The sequence below is a fragment of the Mesoplodon mirus genome (genome assembly GCF_964341445.2).
Source record: "Mesoplodon mirus genome assembly, chromosome: 9".
Lineage (NCBI taxonomy): Eukaryota > Metazoa > Chordata > Mammalia > Artiodactyla > Ziphiidae > Mesoplodon > Mesoplodon mirus.
Window position 1 is genome coordinate 13,076,641 of NC_138985.1, and position 13,050 is coordinate 13,089,690.

Here is a 13,050-nt window from a genome sequence, read left to right on the forward strand (position 1 = left end):
GCCCCATATTCATCTGAATGCCTTTTTTCTCCCATCTCACCCTCTTTAGCCTAGTACTGGTGGAGAAATTCACACAGTCATGCTGATTAGTACTGATGAAAACTGGTGACCCCTGGTATAGGGCTTGCCCTTAAATACTCTCCAGTCCTTGTTCTTCTGAAACCTCCAACTTTTCTTTTCAACTACCCTACCTTAATACCTCCTGCCTATCTCTGAACCAATGACTCTACTTTATTACAAAAAAGAAAAAAGATAGAGACCAATAAGTGGAACTGTCTCCAGTTTTTGATCGAGTTGTTGTAGCTATTTTCATTTACTTAAAACCTTTTACGTTTTCCCTTCAATCTTCATGGAAGAAGTAACCTACTTTCTAGCCATGGATTAGGATTCTCCTGTGTTCTGCTTATTTCTTCACTCATCCTTCACCCGATCATGTTTGGAATGTAAGAGGGTGAGCAAGAAAAAGCTGAATGAATCTAGAGTCTTCTGAAGGCCCTTGCCCTGTCAGTAAGTTGCATGTTCTCTCCTGAGATTTCTCTGTGATATCTCCTCTCCGTGCCTTTCTCCTTTTGCATGGTACCATGCCTATATCTCTCTGATTAAAAAACAAAAAGGAGCACTAACTCCTTGTTCTCCATTTTTTCCTAGGTTCCACACTTCTCTCCCTGTCCTCACATATAAGATAGAAAATTTCTCTCGCCTTGTTTGATGACTCTCTCTGGATATTCTTACCTTCCCTGGGTTTTATGATACCATTTTTCTTGGATTCCCTTCTTTCTTGCCACTACTCAGATTCCTGTCTCTTTTTTTCAGTGTTATTTTCCAGAGTTCTAGCAGCTGTGTATTTTCCTTCTCCCTTTATAGACTCTCCTTTGGGAGTCATACCCTGATTTACCTTTGTCCTTTGTAACTACCTGATCTTTAAATGCTATGGAAACTTCTGAGAGCTTCAAATCTATGTATGTTCAATTGCCTACTGGGTTTCTATATGTGAATCTTTCAAAAACATCTCTACCCGAACCAATAAAAATGAACTCATCAATACCCCTCTAAATCTTTCTTCCTCTTATACTTTCCATAACAGAATGTCCTATCATTGTGTAACTGAGGAACTCCGTGAGTCATCTGCAAATCCTTTCTCCCATTCACTATTTAAATCTAGTAGTACATGAAATCCTGTCATCCATCCTTCAGAGTTTTGTTGAGCTGGTTTCTTCTACTTGGTCTCCCTTTTGTTTCCCTCTCTACTCTCTCTACTACTGAGCTAGTTTGAACCCTCCTCATTTCTTCCATCTTATCTAGCCCCTCCCTCCTCACTTTTTGTTCTCCCTCTAAGCCACCATCCACTTGGCTATCAGAGAAATTATTTTATCATGTTCATATACCCTTAATATTGTTACTCGCTAACTTCACATTTTCCATTATCTCTCCATTATTTTGAGGATACAATCTAAATGCTTCAGAATGTTATTTAAGACCCTGGGTCTGGCCAACTATTTGCCAGAATTTCTTTCTGACCATTCCTGCCCCCATTCCATACATCTGATGAACAACCTTGGACTCCGGCCATACAGACTACTTGTGGTTGCTGACCATGCCATGTTTTAAATTCCCCCTGCCTTCGTTGTTACTGCCTTCCTTTCTCGATTTTCTTAAATTCCACTTGTCCTTCAAATCTCACTTTAAGTAGCTACTAGTCGAAAGCCTCCTCTATCCACCTCCCCACACAACTATCTAATAAACTTTAAGTGACTCTTCTGATTCCTGAAGCATGTCCTACTGATGGGATTCAGGATGGGCTAAATATGGTTACATAGCCTATTGAATATTTTAAGCTGAAGGCGTTGGGGAAGTGGCATCTGCAGGAGGGACTTTGTGACCTTCCCCTCATGTGAGCATTGCTCCCCTATACCTGGGAGAAAGGAGCGTCTCTGTTAAGTTCCCCCCAGTTTACTATACTTAGTTTACTATACTTAGCTCACATTCTTTGTCCCATCATATCTTTCTGTTCTTCATCAAACCTAGCATAAAGACACTCAGGTTTAACCATTTTTTTTGGTGGGGCAGGTCTTCATTTCCTTATGAAGCCTCCCGCGTCATGTAAAACTTAAATCAATTTGTATGCATTTCACTTATTAATCTGTCTTTTGTCACAGGTTCTCAGTCAAGAATTTAGAAAGGTAGAAGAAAAGATACTTTTCCCTCCCCTACACCACCTTATTCTTGTTCTCTTCTGCCTCTTTCCTGTCAGACCCAGTTTTAAACCTAACCAGACTGTAAAGCATACATCTTTCATTTCTGCCCTACCAGCTTTAGTATATTCTCCAGCAGATACTAGTTCTTGTTGAATGGGCTGACAAAGAAAAAACAACAAATTCTTCCTCATGGAGTGCTATGTTCATTTCTTATTATCTGAAAAGACTATATCCTCTGTAACTTTCTCCAAAATATTATAGTGCCTTCTGGAGACATTTAATAAAATAGTGCTTAGTGATTATGCATATGTGGTTGACAATTTACCTAGAAAGACAAAGACTGATGGAGAATTTGCCCATGTGAATATTTTCCCTTATGTAATTTTTCACTTTTATGACCAATGATATCTTCGCTTATTTCCTAGCCATTATAGTCTTCTAATTCCAGGTTTTTTTTTTTTTTTTTTTTTTTTTTTTTTCTTTTTGCGGTATGCGGGCCTCTCACTGTTGTGGCCTCTCCCGTTGCGGAGCACAGGCTCCGGATGCGCAGGCCCAGCGGCCATGGCTCACGGGCCCAGCCGCTCCGCGGCATATGGGATCCTCCCAGACCGGGGCATGAACCCGTGTCCCCTGCATCGGCAGGCGGACTCTCAACCACTGCGCCACCAGGGAGGCCCTAATTCCAGGTTTGAAAGGCAGAGTGCTTATGTATTTTAGGAAAACCAGGTAATACCTCATGTCTATAAAAAATAATCTTTGTTCCTATACTATGTTCTTAACAGCTTGTCAGTGGGGCAGAGAAGACGGGTCGGGCCCTAAATTGCTTTTCAGCCAAAACAGGTTCACACCAGTGAACACTGGCAGTGACAGTACACTCAGGTGTCAAGTTAGAAAGCACATTTTGGATCGGTTTAGCATGAATCAGAATTCAGGAGTTAAGTTTATTTTTTTACATATATAGTCTTTGTTTCTCAGTTTTCCAGCCAGAAACATGTATAACACTTCTTACTATTTGTCAGTGTTAGCAATTATATTTGAGAAGAGATTATTCATTTTCTCTGGGTTTTGTTCAGTAATTACTTGGAGAAATGAAAGGGTCTCATCTGAATTAGAAAATCATGTCCATGATTTTTTCTCCTACCCATCCCCTACTGTAATTTTGTTGTTCTTAATGTAAAAATGGATCACAATTATACTTACCTAATAGAGTAATACGAATATTAGTTAGTATTTGTAATATTTTTCAAATATATATGCCAGCCTATAAGTAGCACAAAGTATATTAGAATAATGTGGTGTGCATCATTTATTTTAATGGTTCTAGAAATTTCTCTTAACTTTACACCCTTTTCCCGTTTATTTTTTGTTTCTTGATAATCATTTTGAAAATCATATTCATACAGCATGATTCAATAAATATTCTTCCTTATTTTCATTCGTGTGAACAAACCCCTTGCTTTTATCTATTTCATTTACCAACTAGTTTGCTTCACATGTAAATCAAGCCCCTCTGTGTTTTCTTCTAAGGCATTTCATCCTTTTTCATGACTGATTTTCAGTTTTCCTTCTTCCTCTTTTGTTTTTTAGCTCATTACTCTTTTATATGGTCTCCTATATGTACCTCACTTAAATCCCTTACCCATGTTATACTTTTTCCACATTTAATTTTTAATACTGTTACATTTAAATTTATCAGAAAAAAAGGTTGATCACCTTGTAGTACTATTGAAATTTTTGTCTAAGGAGAAGACAAACGTGGTTAAATCCTCATGATCAAAGCACTTATGAAATATAAAGTTCCTTTTCAAAACAACACTTTTCTACCGCATTCTTGTAGGGGTAGAAACCAGTGCAGTGAAACCAGTGAACGTGGTCAGGCCTCGGAATAATGAGGACTGGCTCTCTTGAGAGAGGTGATGCAGCCACCTACCATTTTAGATCCAGAATGTTGGTCATTCAGGATGAGAATGGTTCAGTGTTACTCTTCATCCCTCAATCAATTTCCTAAGGGAAAATGTGCATAAGTGCCTTTTAAATACTAATCATGAAAGCTGTGATTTTCCTCATAGCAAATTTTTCGGAAATGTTTGAGAGCCACTAACACACTTCTGGAGAACAGGGGGGAAGGGACCAGGGTTGCTGTTCTTCCACAGAGTCCACCCACTGACGGCTTCATTCTCTAACGTGCTTTAAAGAACCCGTGCCTTTAGAGGTTCCTGGTGGGATCAGCAGATATGATTTCTGCTCCTTGACATTTTTTAAACCATGCCCTGTTATCATTCCATTGAAAAGGCTGACAGGGCTTCCCTGGTGGTGCGGTGGTTGAGAGTCCGCCTGCCGGTGCAGGGGACACGGGTTCGTGCCCCGGTCCGGGAAGATCCCACATGCTGCTGAGTGGCTGGGTCCGTGAGCCATGGCCGCTGAGCCTGCGCGTCCGGAGCCTGTGCTCCGCAACGGGAGGGGCCACAGCAGTGAGAGGCCCGCGTACAGCAAAAAAAAAAAAAAAAAAAAAAAAAAAGAAAAGAAAAGGTTGACAGACGGGAGAGAGGGGGCACAGTTCAGGGTGAATGCTTACTGGACAGAGCTAGCGCTGTGGTGGGGAAACCGGCTTCAGTCCTTGAATTACAGCTTGCTCTCTTATGACAGAAGAGTTACCTTTTTAAAAAAAAAATTATTGAAGTATAGTTGATTTACAATGTTGTTTTAATTTCTGCTGTACAGTGAGGTGACTCAGTTATACATATATATATATATATATATATATATATATATATATATCCTTTTTCATATTCTTTTCCATCATGGTTTATCACAGGACATTGAATATAGTTCCCTGTGCTCTACAGTAGGACCTCGTTTTTTATCCATCTTGTATAGTACAATAGTTTGCATCAGCTCATCCCAAACTTCCAATCCTTCTCTCCCCCCACCTCCACTCCCCCTGGGCAGCCACAAGTCTGTTCTCTATGCCTTTGAGTCTGTTTCTGTATTGTAGATATGTTCCTTTGAGAGTTTATGTTCACTGTCTAATGAACATATCTAAGAGTTACCTTTTAAATGTATAAATTATTTGTATGCTACTGCAGTATACTGAAACTAAATAAATCACAATGTCAATCAAAAAAAAGGAGGGAAAACATTTAGTATTTATAAAATCCAAAGAACAGAATAAATAAGCAATGATAGACACACATACCATATATACATAGAGACAAGTTCAAATTCAAATACAAATCATTTCCTATCGTTCTTATTAGTGTTTTCTTATATTTGCATGGACAGAAAAGAACACACCCTTTAGGTCTTTTTACAACATGAGGATGAATAAATGAAATATATGAAGGGATTGCAAATTAAATTTAATTTATTAGAATGGGGAAAATTGTGTGGTATTTCATAATCTCTAATGACAGGAAAAGTAAGAGAGACCATCAGTTTAGAATTTTCTAAAATGTTCTGACATCCATAGCTTGTATTTTAAGATCTCCCTTACGTTAAAGTATATACAATTGTTCCTTGAACAACATGGTTTTAAACTTCGTGAGTCTGTTTATAGTAGATTGTTTTTCAGTTAATGTACAGTACTACATGATGCATCATTGGTTTAATCTGTGGATGCCAAACCGCGGATGTGGAGGGCTGACTGTAAAGTTATTTGCAGATTTTCAGCTGCCTGGGGCTTTGCACTCCTAACCCCCCACATTGTTCAAGGCTCACCTTTACATGAAAAGGGTTTGAACTGGAACCTTCAATCATAATTTTAATGCTCAAAACCATTTCCTTAAAACTTAAGCCTTGATCCAGTAATTCCAAATCTAAGAGTCTAGCTAAGGAAATGAAATACTTTTAAGCTTAATGTGTACTGAGATATTTGTTGCAGTGAAATTTTTAGCAGTCAAAGCTGATGACATTCTAGTTTTCTTTTAAAAAAGGATGGTCAAGTATTTTATGGGATTTAGAGATAAGGGAATATTAAGTGGCCATTAACGTACAGTGTTTATAAAATATCTGTAATGACATGGAAGGGTGTTTATCATGTGACTGATGGAAAAAATGATATGTGAATTTTACATAATATGTGCTTGACCTTGTGAAAGAATTTTAAAAGACTTGAAGGGAATACCTCAAAATGTTAAGTGATTATCCTTGGGTATTGGAATTATAAGAAATTTAAAAATATTTGTCATTTTCTGGCAGTTTTCAAATATTCTACATTTAGCACACCCTTAGTATTATATTACGAAGGCTTGTAAACTAAAGGATAAAGTTTCATTTAGAATATTCCATTCAGTAACTTGTTTTTAATGGAATTTTCATAAAAATTAAGCAAACGTTTACCCTCATTTGTCATTTTTCTCTTTTTGAGTTGTGGATATTTTAGCATCCTAAGAGGTTGACCCCTAAAGGTTCATTGGTTTTGTCACTTAAAAGTGGGCTGGGGGTGGGTGGGTAGGTATAGTAGGAGCTAGGAAGGAGGAGAAAGACTTAAAAGTAATTTAATGAATTATCTGCAGATTATCTGTGAGTATAGAATGTCAGTCTGTGGCCTTACTTCGTGAGAGATCTGATAGAACATTCTCTTCTCTGATTTCTGCAGCATCAAGTCATGGGTGGATAAGATGCAGGAGGACCTTGTCACCCTGGCAAAAACTGCAAGTGGAGTCAATCAGCTTGTTGATGTGAGTAAAGTCTCCCAAAACTTACTAATCATTTCTTTAATTTGCATGTAGTTCTTTCCTCTAAGAAACTATCTTTCTATATTATAAGTAGGACAATTTTTCATGTGAATCTGATAGTGAAATTCTGAGAGGGAATTTTTTTTTTTTTTTTTTTTTTTTTGCGGTGCGCAGACCTCTCACCGCTGTGGCCTCTCCCTGTTGCGGAGCACAGGCTCTGGATGCACAGGCTCAGCGGCCATGGCTCACGGGCCCAGCCACTCCGCGACATGTGGGATCTTCCCGAACTGGGACATGAACCCGTGTCCCCTCCATCAGCAGGTGGACTCTCAACCACTGTGCCACCAGGGAAGCCCTGAGAGGGACTTTTGATGCTGCTAGTTATTGCCATCCCTAATAATCAGTGAGGTGTTCTCACCACACTTTACAGTTTATATACAGCCTTCCCTTACATGAGTTCATATGATGTATAGTCATCCCTAAAATTCAAATTGGGGTGTCCTGTTTCCTCCAGTCTTCAGGGGATATTAGGATCTTTTGTATAGTGGCGACTTTAAGCCCTGTGAGGGATTCTTTTGAATATCCTCAACGGGAACTTATCTTCATTCTTTGAGGGTAGATTTTATTTTCAAAAGTGGTTTACAATGTTTATAGCCATGCCTAGAGGCTAGAGTGAATCACTGAGATGGGTCGTACAGAGTTTTGTGGAAGGAAAGGAGACACTATAAAAGATTGTTTTTCTTATGATTTATGAAATGACTATGAATGTCACTCTAAAATGATTTTTGATAATAATAGTAACATATAAATGTTTGTGTAGTATCTTAAATAGATCGTTTTCCTTGGGTAAGAGCATGTACATGTATAGCTTCCATAAGATTTATTAAATTTTAAACATCATTTCTTTAGAGTCTCACTGTTTTCATTTCAATGTAAGTAATCTGACAATTTGAAAGTACCTTCATCTTGTGTTCTTAGTGATGCAGTGAGGTGTTTTGTTTTCCAAAAATGTGGTGGATCAATGAGGTGAAATGGTATAAAAGTGGTTTCATGTATGATCTGTGAATATTTATTTTATGAATATTTATATGTGAATATTCCTCTCTGGGAGAAACTAGAATGAATGGTTACCCTGTGTATTAATAGGAATTCATAAAGAATTCCTAAGCATATACTTCAAAATATTATTCCAGAATCTCTTCATAACACAAGTGTAGGTTTCAAACAGAGTATATGTTGAGTAAATTTCAATATTTATGAGATGACATAAGGAATATGTTTTGAAATGAAAAGTGTTCGTTGTGAATAACAGTGATCAAATTAATTCTAATGAACAGTTACTGAGCACATAGCATGTCCCAGGCACTGTGCAGGTCACCAGAGGTGAACAGAGACACAGTTCCTCTCCTCAGAGAACTGACATGCTAGTAATCAAAATCTCCATTTCTGAAGGTGCAAAGATGCCTGAAGGCTACTGTTAGCTGATGTTTGGGATCTGCAATGATTCACTGTGGGAAAATAAATTAGACTATGAAAGTGGGTAGGGTAATAAGTAAGCCTCTATGAAAGTGATGGCATTTGTGGAATGAGAAAAAAAGAAAAGAGAATTGACAGATTCTGGTTAAAAGTTATGTAACTCTTTTTATTGACAGATTGAAATTAAAAGTAAACTGCTTTTGGGAGCTCTTCTTTACTCCTCAGTGTTTTATCAGCCTCAAAAACCACTTTCTTGGCTGACCTTTTTTTACTTTTGGTGTTAATATGTGAACCCTCTCTTGCCAAATCTGCTTTTTTCAATGAATCCTTAAGAAAAAAAAAGAAGTCTCACCTGATGTCCATTATGCTTTATGAGTTGTAGATGACTAAGAAGAGCATAAATATTGATGAATGAGTAAATGGCCTTGTCTAAATCAGGATAACAAAATAGAATGGACAGGATGGAAGAAAATCCCCACAGTGCTGCTTTTGTGAGGCATTGTACCTCATTACAGTTATAGAAAAAATACAAATAAAAGAATTATATGTACGTAACAAGGGAGGGAAAGAGGAATTTACTGTTGGAAGAAGAATTTAAGTATTAGGGGACAAGAAGATAGATAAATGTGTCCATATGCCTCTTTCCTTTTGCCCAGAGAGAAGGTGGTCCATGATGGGGGCAAAAGAGGTGCACTTCTTTTTTTTTATTAAAAAAATTTTTTTTGGCTGCATTGGGTCTTCTTTGCTGTGCAGGCTTTCTCTAGTTGTGGTGAGTGGGGGCTACTCTTTGTTGTGGTGCGTGGGCTTCTCATTGCAGTGGTTTCTCTTGTTGCAGAGCATGGGCTCTAGGCACGCGGACTTCAGTAGTTGCAGCACGTGGGCTCAGTAGTTGCGGCATGCGGGCCATAGAGTTTCAGTAGTTTCAGTACGGGTTTCAGTAGTTGCAGCGTGTGGGTCCAGTAGTTGTGGAGTAGTTGTGGAGTAGTTGTGGAGTGCAGGCTCAGTAGTTGTGGTGCACGGGCTTAGTAGTTGTGGTGCACGGGCCTAGTTCCTCCACGGCATGTGGGATCTTCCTGGAGTAGGGATCGAACCCATGTCCCCTACATTGTCAGGAGGATTCTCAACCACCGCACCACCAGGGAAGTCCCAGAGGTGCATTTCTTTTTGGCCACAGGAACTTAAAGCGCAGACTAGCTGAAGGATGCTAGAGTTGAGAGTGAGCTTTGTGTTGAGACTAAGGGTGTTAGATGCATGGTCAGGATCAAAAGTTCAAAAAATAGAGGAATTTAGCAGGTTTGGGGTTGAAATTCAATATTTAAAAAATGATGATTCCCAAATTATTGAATTTAGTTTTTACTGGCATCACAGGGCACATCTTGCTTTTTACCTGCAGGCTCAGCTGCAATGAGGGAACATAGCTAAAATAGTACATCTTTGCAATTTTATGAAAATTACTTTGGGCATCATAAAGTATTAGCCCAGGGAAGTCTGATAAATAGTATTGAATAAAAGCAGTACTTTAACTTTAAAAATTAGAGATTTTGCCCAGGTACCTGACTAACTTCTGTTAAAGATCAGGAATCAATAAGCTTATGTAGTATTATTAGCCCTGATACATTCAAGTTTTAAGATATCTTTTATTGGATTTTTCCATTTCTAATCACGTATTGAGAGAATACACGTCCTTCAATTGCATATGATCATCCACAAAGTAGATTAAATAATTGAGGAAAGAGGGGCTTCTCTGTTGGCACAGTGGTTAAGAATCTGCCTGACGATGTAGGGGACACGGGTTCGAGCCCTGGTCCAGGAAGATCCCACATGCCGCGGGGCAGCTAAGCCTGTGCACCACAACTACTGAGCCTGAGCTCTAGAGCCCACGAGCCACAACTACTGAAGCCCCCACGCCTAGAGCCCATGCTCTGCAACAAGAGAGGCCACCGCAATGAGAAACCTGTGCACCGCAACGAACAGTAGCCCCCACTCACCCCAACTAAAGAAAGCCCACTTGCAACAACAAAGACCCAAGGAGGCCAAAAATAAACAAACAAACAAACAAATAAATAAATTTATTTAAAAAATTGAAAGAAAAAATAAAATTAGGAGAAAGAGATAATGCATTATACTTTTTCTTAGTATAGTACTTAATATATTAGAACCTGTTAAATACAACTGAGGACTACTTTTTTTTTTTTTTCCAAATTAGTTCAAGTGTTCAAGCACTGTCCTAAGCCCTTTACATCCATTATCTTATTAATCCTCAGGACAACCTTGTGAAGTGAATATCATCATGTTTAATATGCAGGAAGAAATTATTTGCAAGGTTAAATTTTTCTCCTAGGGTATACAACTACTAAATGGGGTATAACTCCAACAATGAAAAGAGTCTTGTTATGCTTTAGAATATATGTTAATATTTTACCTTTTTATATTACCACTTGTATTTTGAGAAGGTGAGCAGATCTTCAGTTAGGTACAAGCCATCATGCAAAGGGAGAGAGACTAGAAGAGCAGGTACACAGTACCTGTAAGGGCAAAAAACCTTGCACCCATTCTAGTGGTCAGAACTTATTCTCATGGCCACATCTTAACTGGAAATGAGTCAGAGAAATGGAGTCTTTAGCTGGGTAATGATACGCCTACTCTCTCACAGTGGAAGAGGGCAGAAGAAAGAGTGGAGGATAACTAGTCTTCCACTGATAGGTACTATTTTTTGAAGAGCTATATCTAAAAATGTGTTAGAGACATGTTAATAGAACATTCAAGGTATATATGTATATTTAAACATAATCAAGAATGAAATCATAGATCAAGAAAAAAAAAGACCCCCAGATTATGAAACATATATGTATTTTTAAATAATTTGAATTATAGAAATTTTTGGAGGCACTGAATTACTTTTGTTTACATTTTATTGAATAAATTGACATCATGTAAATTTAAGTTGCACATCATGTTACTTTGATACATTTATATTTTTTAATATGGTGGCCATTGTAATGATATTGATCATATTACATACTTATAGTACAATATTATTGTCTGTGTTCAGTAAACCATACATTAAATCTGTGTCACTATTTTAGTATTTGTTACAAGTTTGTACCCTTAAATGCTGTTAGTTTTATCCCACTGCCCCCTCTCCGCTGGTAACCTCTGCTTTACTCTGTTGTTGTTGGTTTTTTTTTTTTTTTTTACACGTTTGATTGTTTTAGATTCCACACATAAGTGATATTGTACAGTACTTTTCTTTCTCTGTCTGGCTTATCTCACTTAACGTAGTGTGCTCAAGGTCCATCCATGTTGTTGAAAATGGCAGAATATTCTTCTTTCTCATTGTTGAATAATATTTTATTGTATATATACTACATCTTTTTATTCATTCATCCACTGATGGGCATTTGGGTTGTTTTCATTTCTTGGCTATTGTGAATAGTGCTGCAAATAAACATGAAGGTGCATATGTCTCATCAGACTCCTATTTTCTTTCCTTTGGGTATACCCCCAGAAGCAGAATTGCTGGATCATATGGTAGGTCTATTTTTACATTTTTGACGAACCTCCATATTGTTTTCCATAGTTTTTGGACTAATTTACTTCCCACCAATACTGTGTAAGGATTACTTTTTCACCAGTACCTGCCAGCACTTGTTGTCTCTTGTCTACTTGATGATAGCCATTCTAACAGGTGTGAGGTGATAGCTTGTTGTGATTTTTATTTGCATTTCCCTGATGATTAGTAAGGTTGAGCATCTTATCATGTGCCTGTTGCTCATTTTGATGACCTCTTTGGAAAAAATTTCTATTCTGCCCTTTTCTTCCATTGGATTATTTTTGTTATCATTGTTATTAAGTTGTGTTAATATGCAAAATATATTTAAAAACTAACCCCTTTCTGATATTTAGTTTGCCAATTTTTCTCCCATTCTGTAGGCTACATTTTCATTTTAATTGTTTTTTTTTCCCCTTTGGTTGTTGTGCAGAAGCTTTTGAATTTGATGTAGTCCCATTTGATGATTTTTGCTTTTGTTGTTTGTGCTTTTGGCGTTGTGCCCAAAGAATCATTGCCAAGACCAATATCAGTGAGCCTCTTGCCTATGTTTTCTAGGATTTTTATGGTATCAGGCCTTGGTTTAAGTCTTTGTTCCATTTTGAGTTAATTTTTGTGAATGGTGTGAGATAGAGGTCCAGTTTCACTGTCCTGCATATGTTTTTTTCAGTTTTCCCAGCATCATTGATTGAAGAGACTAACCTTTCCTCCTTGGGTGTTCTTGGCTCTCTTGTTGAATATTAGTTGATCGTATGTACTGGGATTTAATTCTGGGCTGTCTATTCTGTTACAGTGGTCTATGTGTTTATTTTTGTGCCAGTACCATACTGTTTTTCATTACCATGACTTTGTAGTATAGTTTGAAAGCAGCAAGTGTGATACTTCCAGTTTTGTTCTTTGTTCTCAGGATTGATTTGGCTATTTGGGGTCTTTTGTGGTTCCAAACACATTTTAGGATTATTTCTTCTACTTCTGTAAAGAATGCGTTTGGTATTTTGATGGCAATTGTGTTGAATCTAGAGATGGCTTTGGTTAGTATGGCCATTTTAACAATATTAATTCTCCCGTTCCATGAACACAGGATGTTTTTCCATTTGCTTATGTCTTCTCCAATTTCTTTCAGTAAAGTGAAGGCATTTTATTACTTTTAGAC

The 13,050-nt window shown here is 37.7% G+C and overlaps 1 protein-coding gene across 4 annotated transcripts in view; it reads left to right on the forward strand.

Annotated features, from left to right (window-relative positions):
• Positions 1-13,050, forward strand: part of CACNA2D1 (calcium voltage-gated channel auxiliary subunit alpha2delta 1) — a 499,056-nt gene that overhangs the window by 83,917 nt on the left and 402,089 nt on the right. For all 4 annotated transcript variants that reach the window (XM_082632141.1, XM_082632142.1, XM_082632144.1 and 1 more), the window contains one exon: positions 6,793-6,874. In XM_082632141.1, the coding sequence (XP_082488267.1) occupies positions 6,793-6,874 (82 nt within the window). The remainder of the gene's footprint in view (positions 1-6,792; positions 6,875-13,050) is intronic.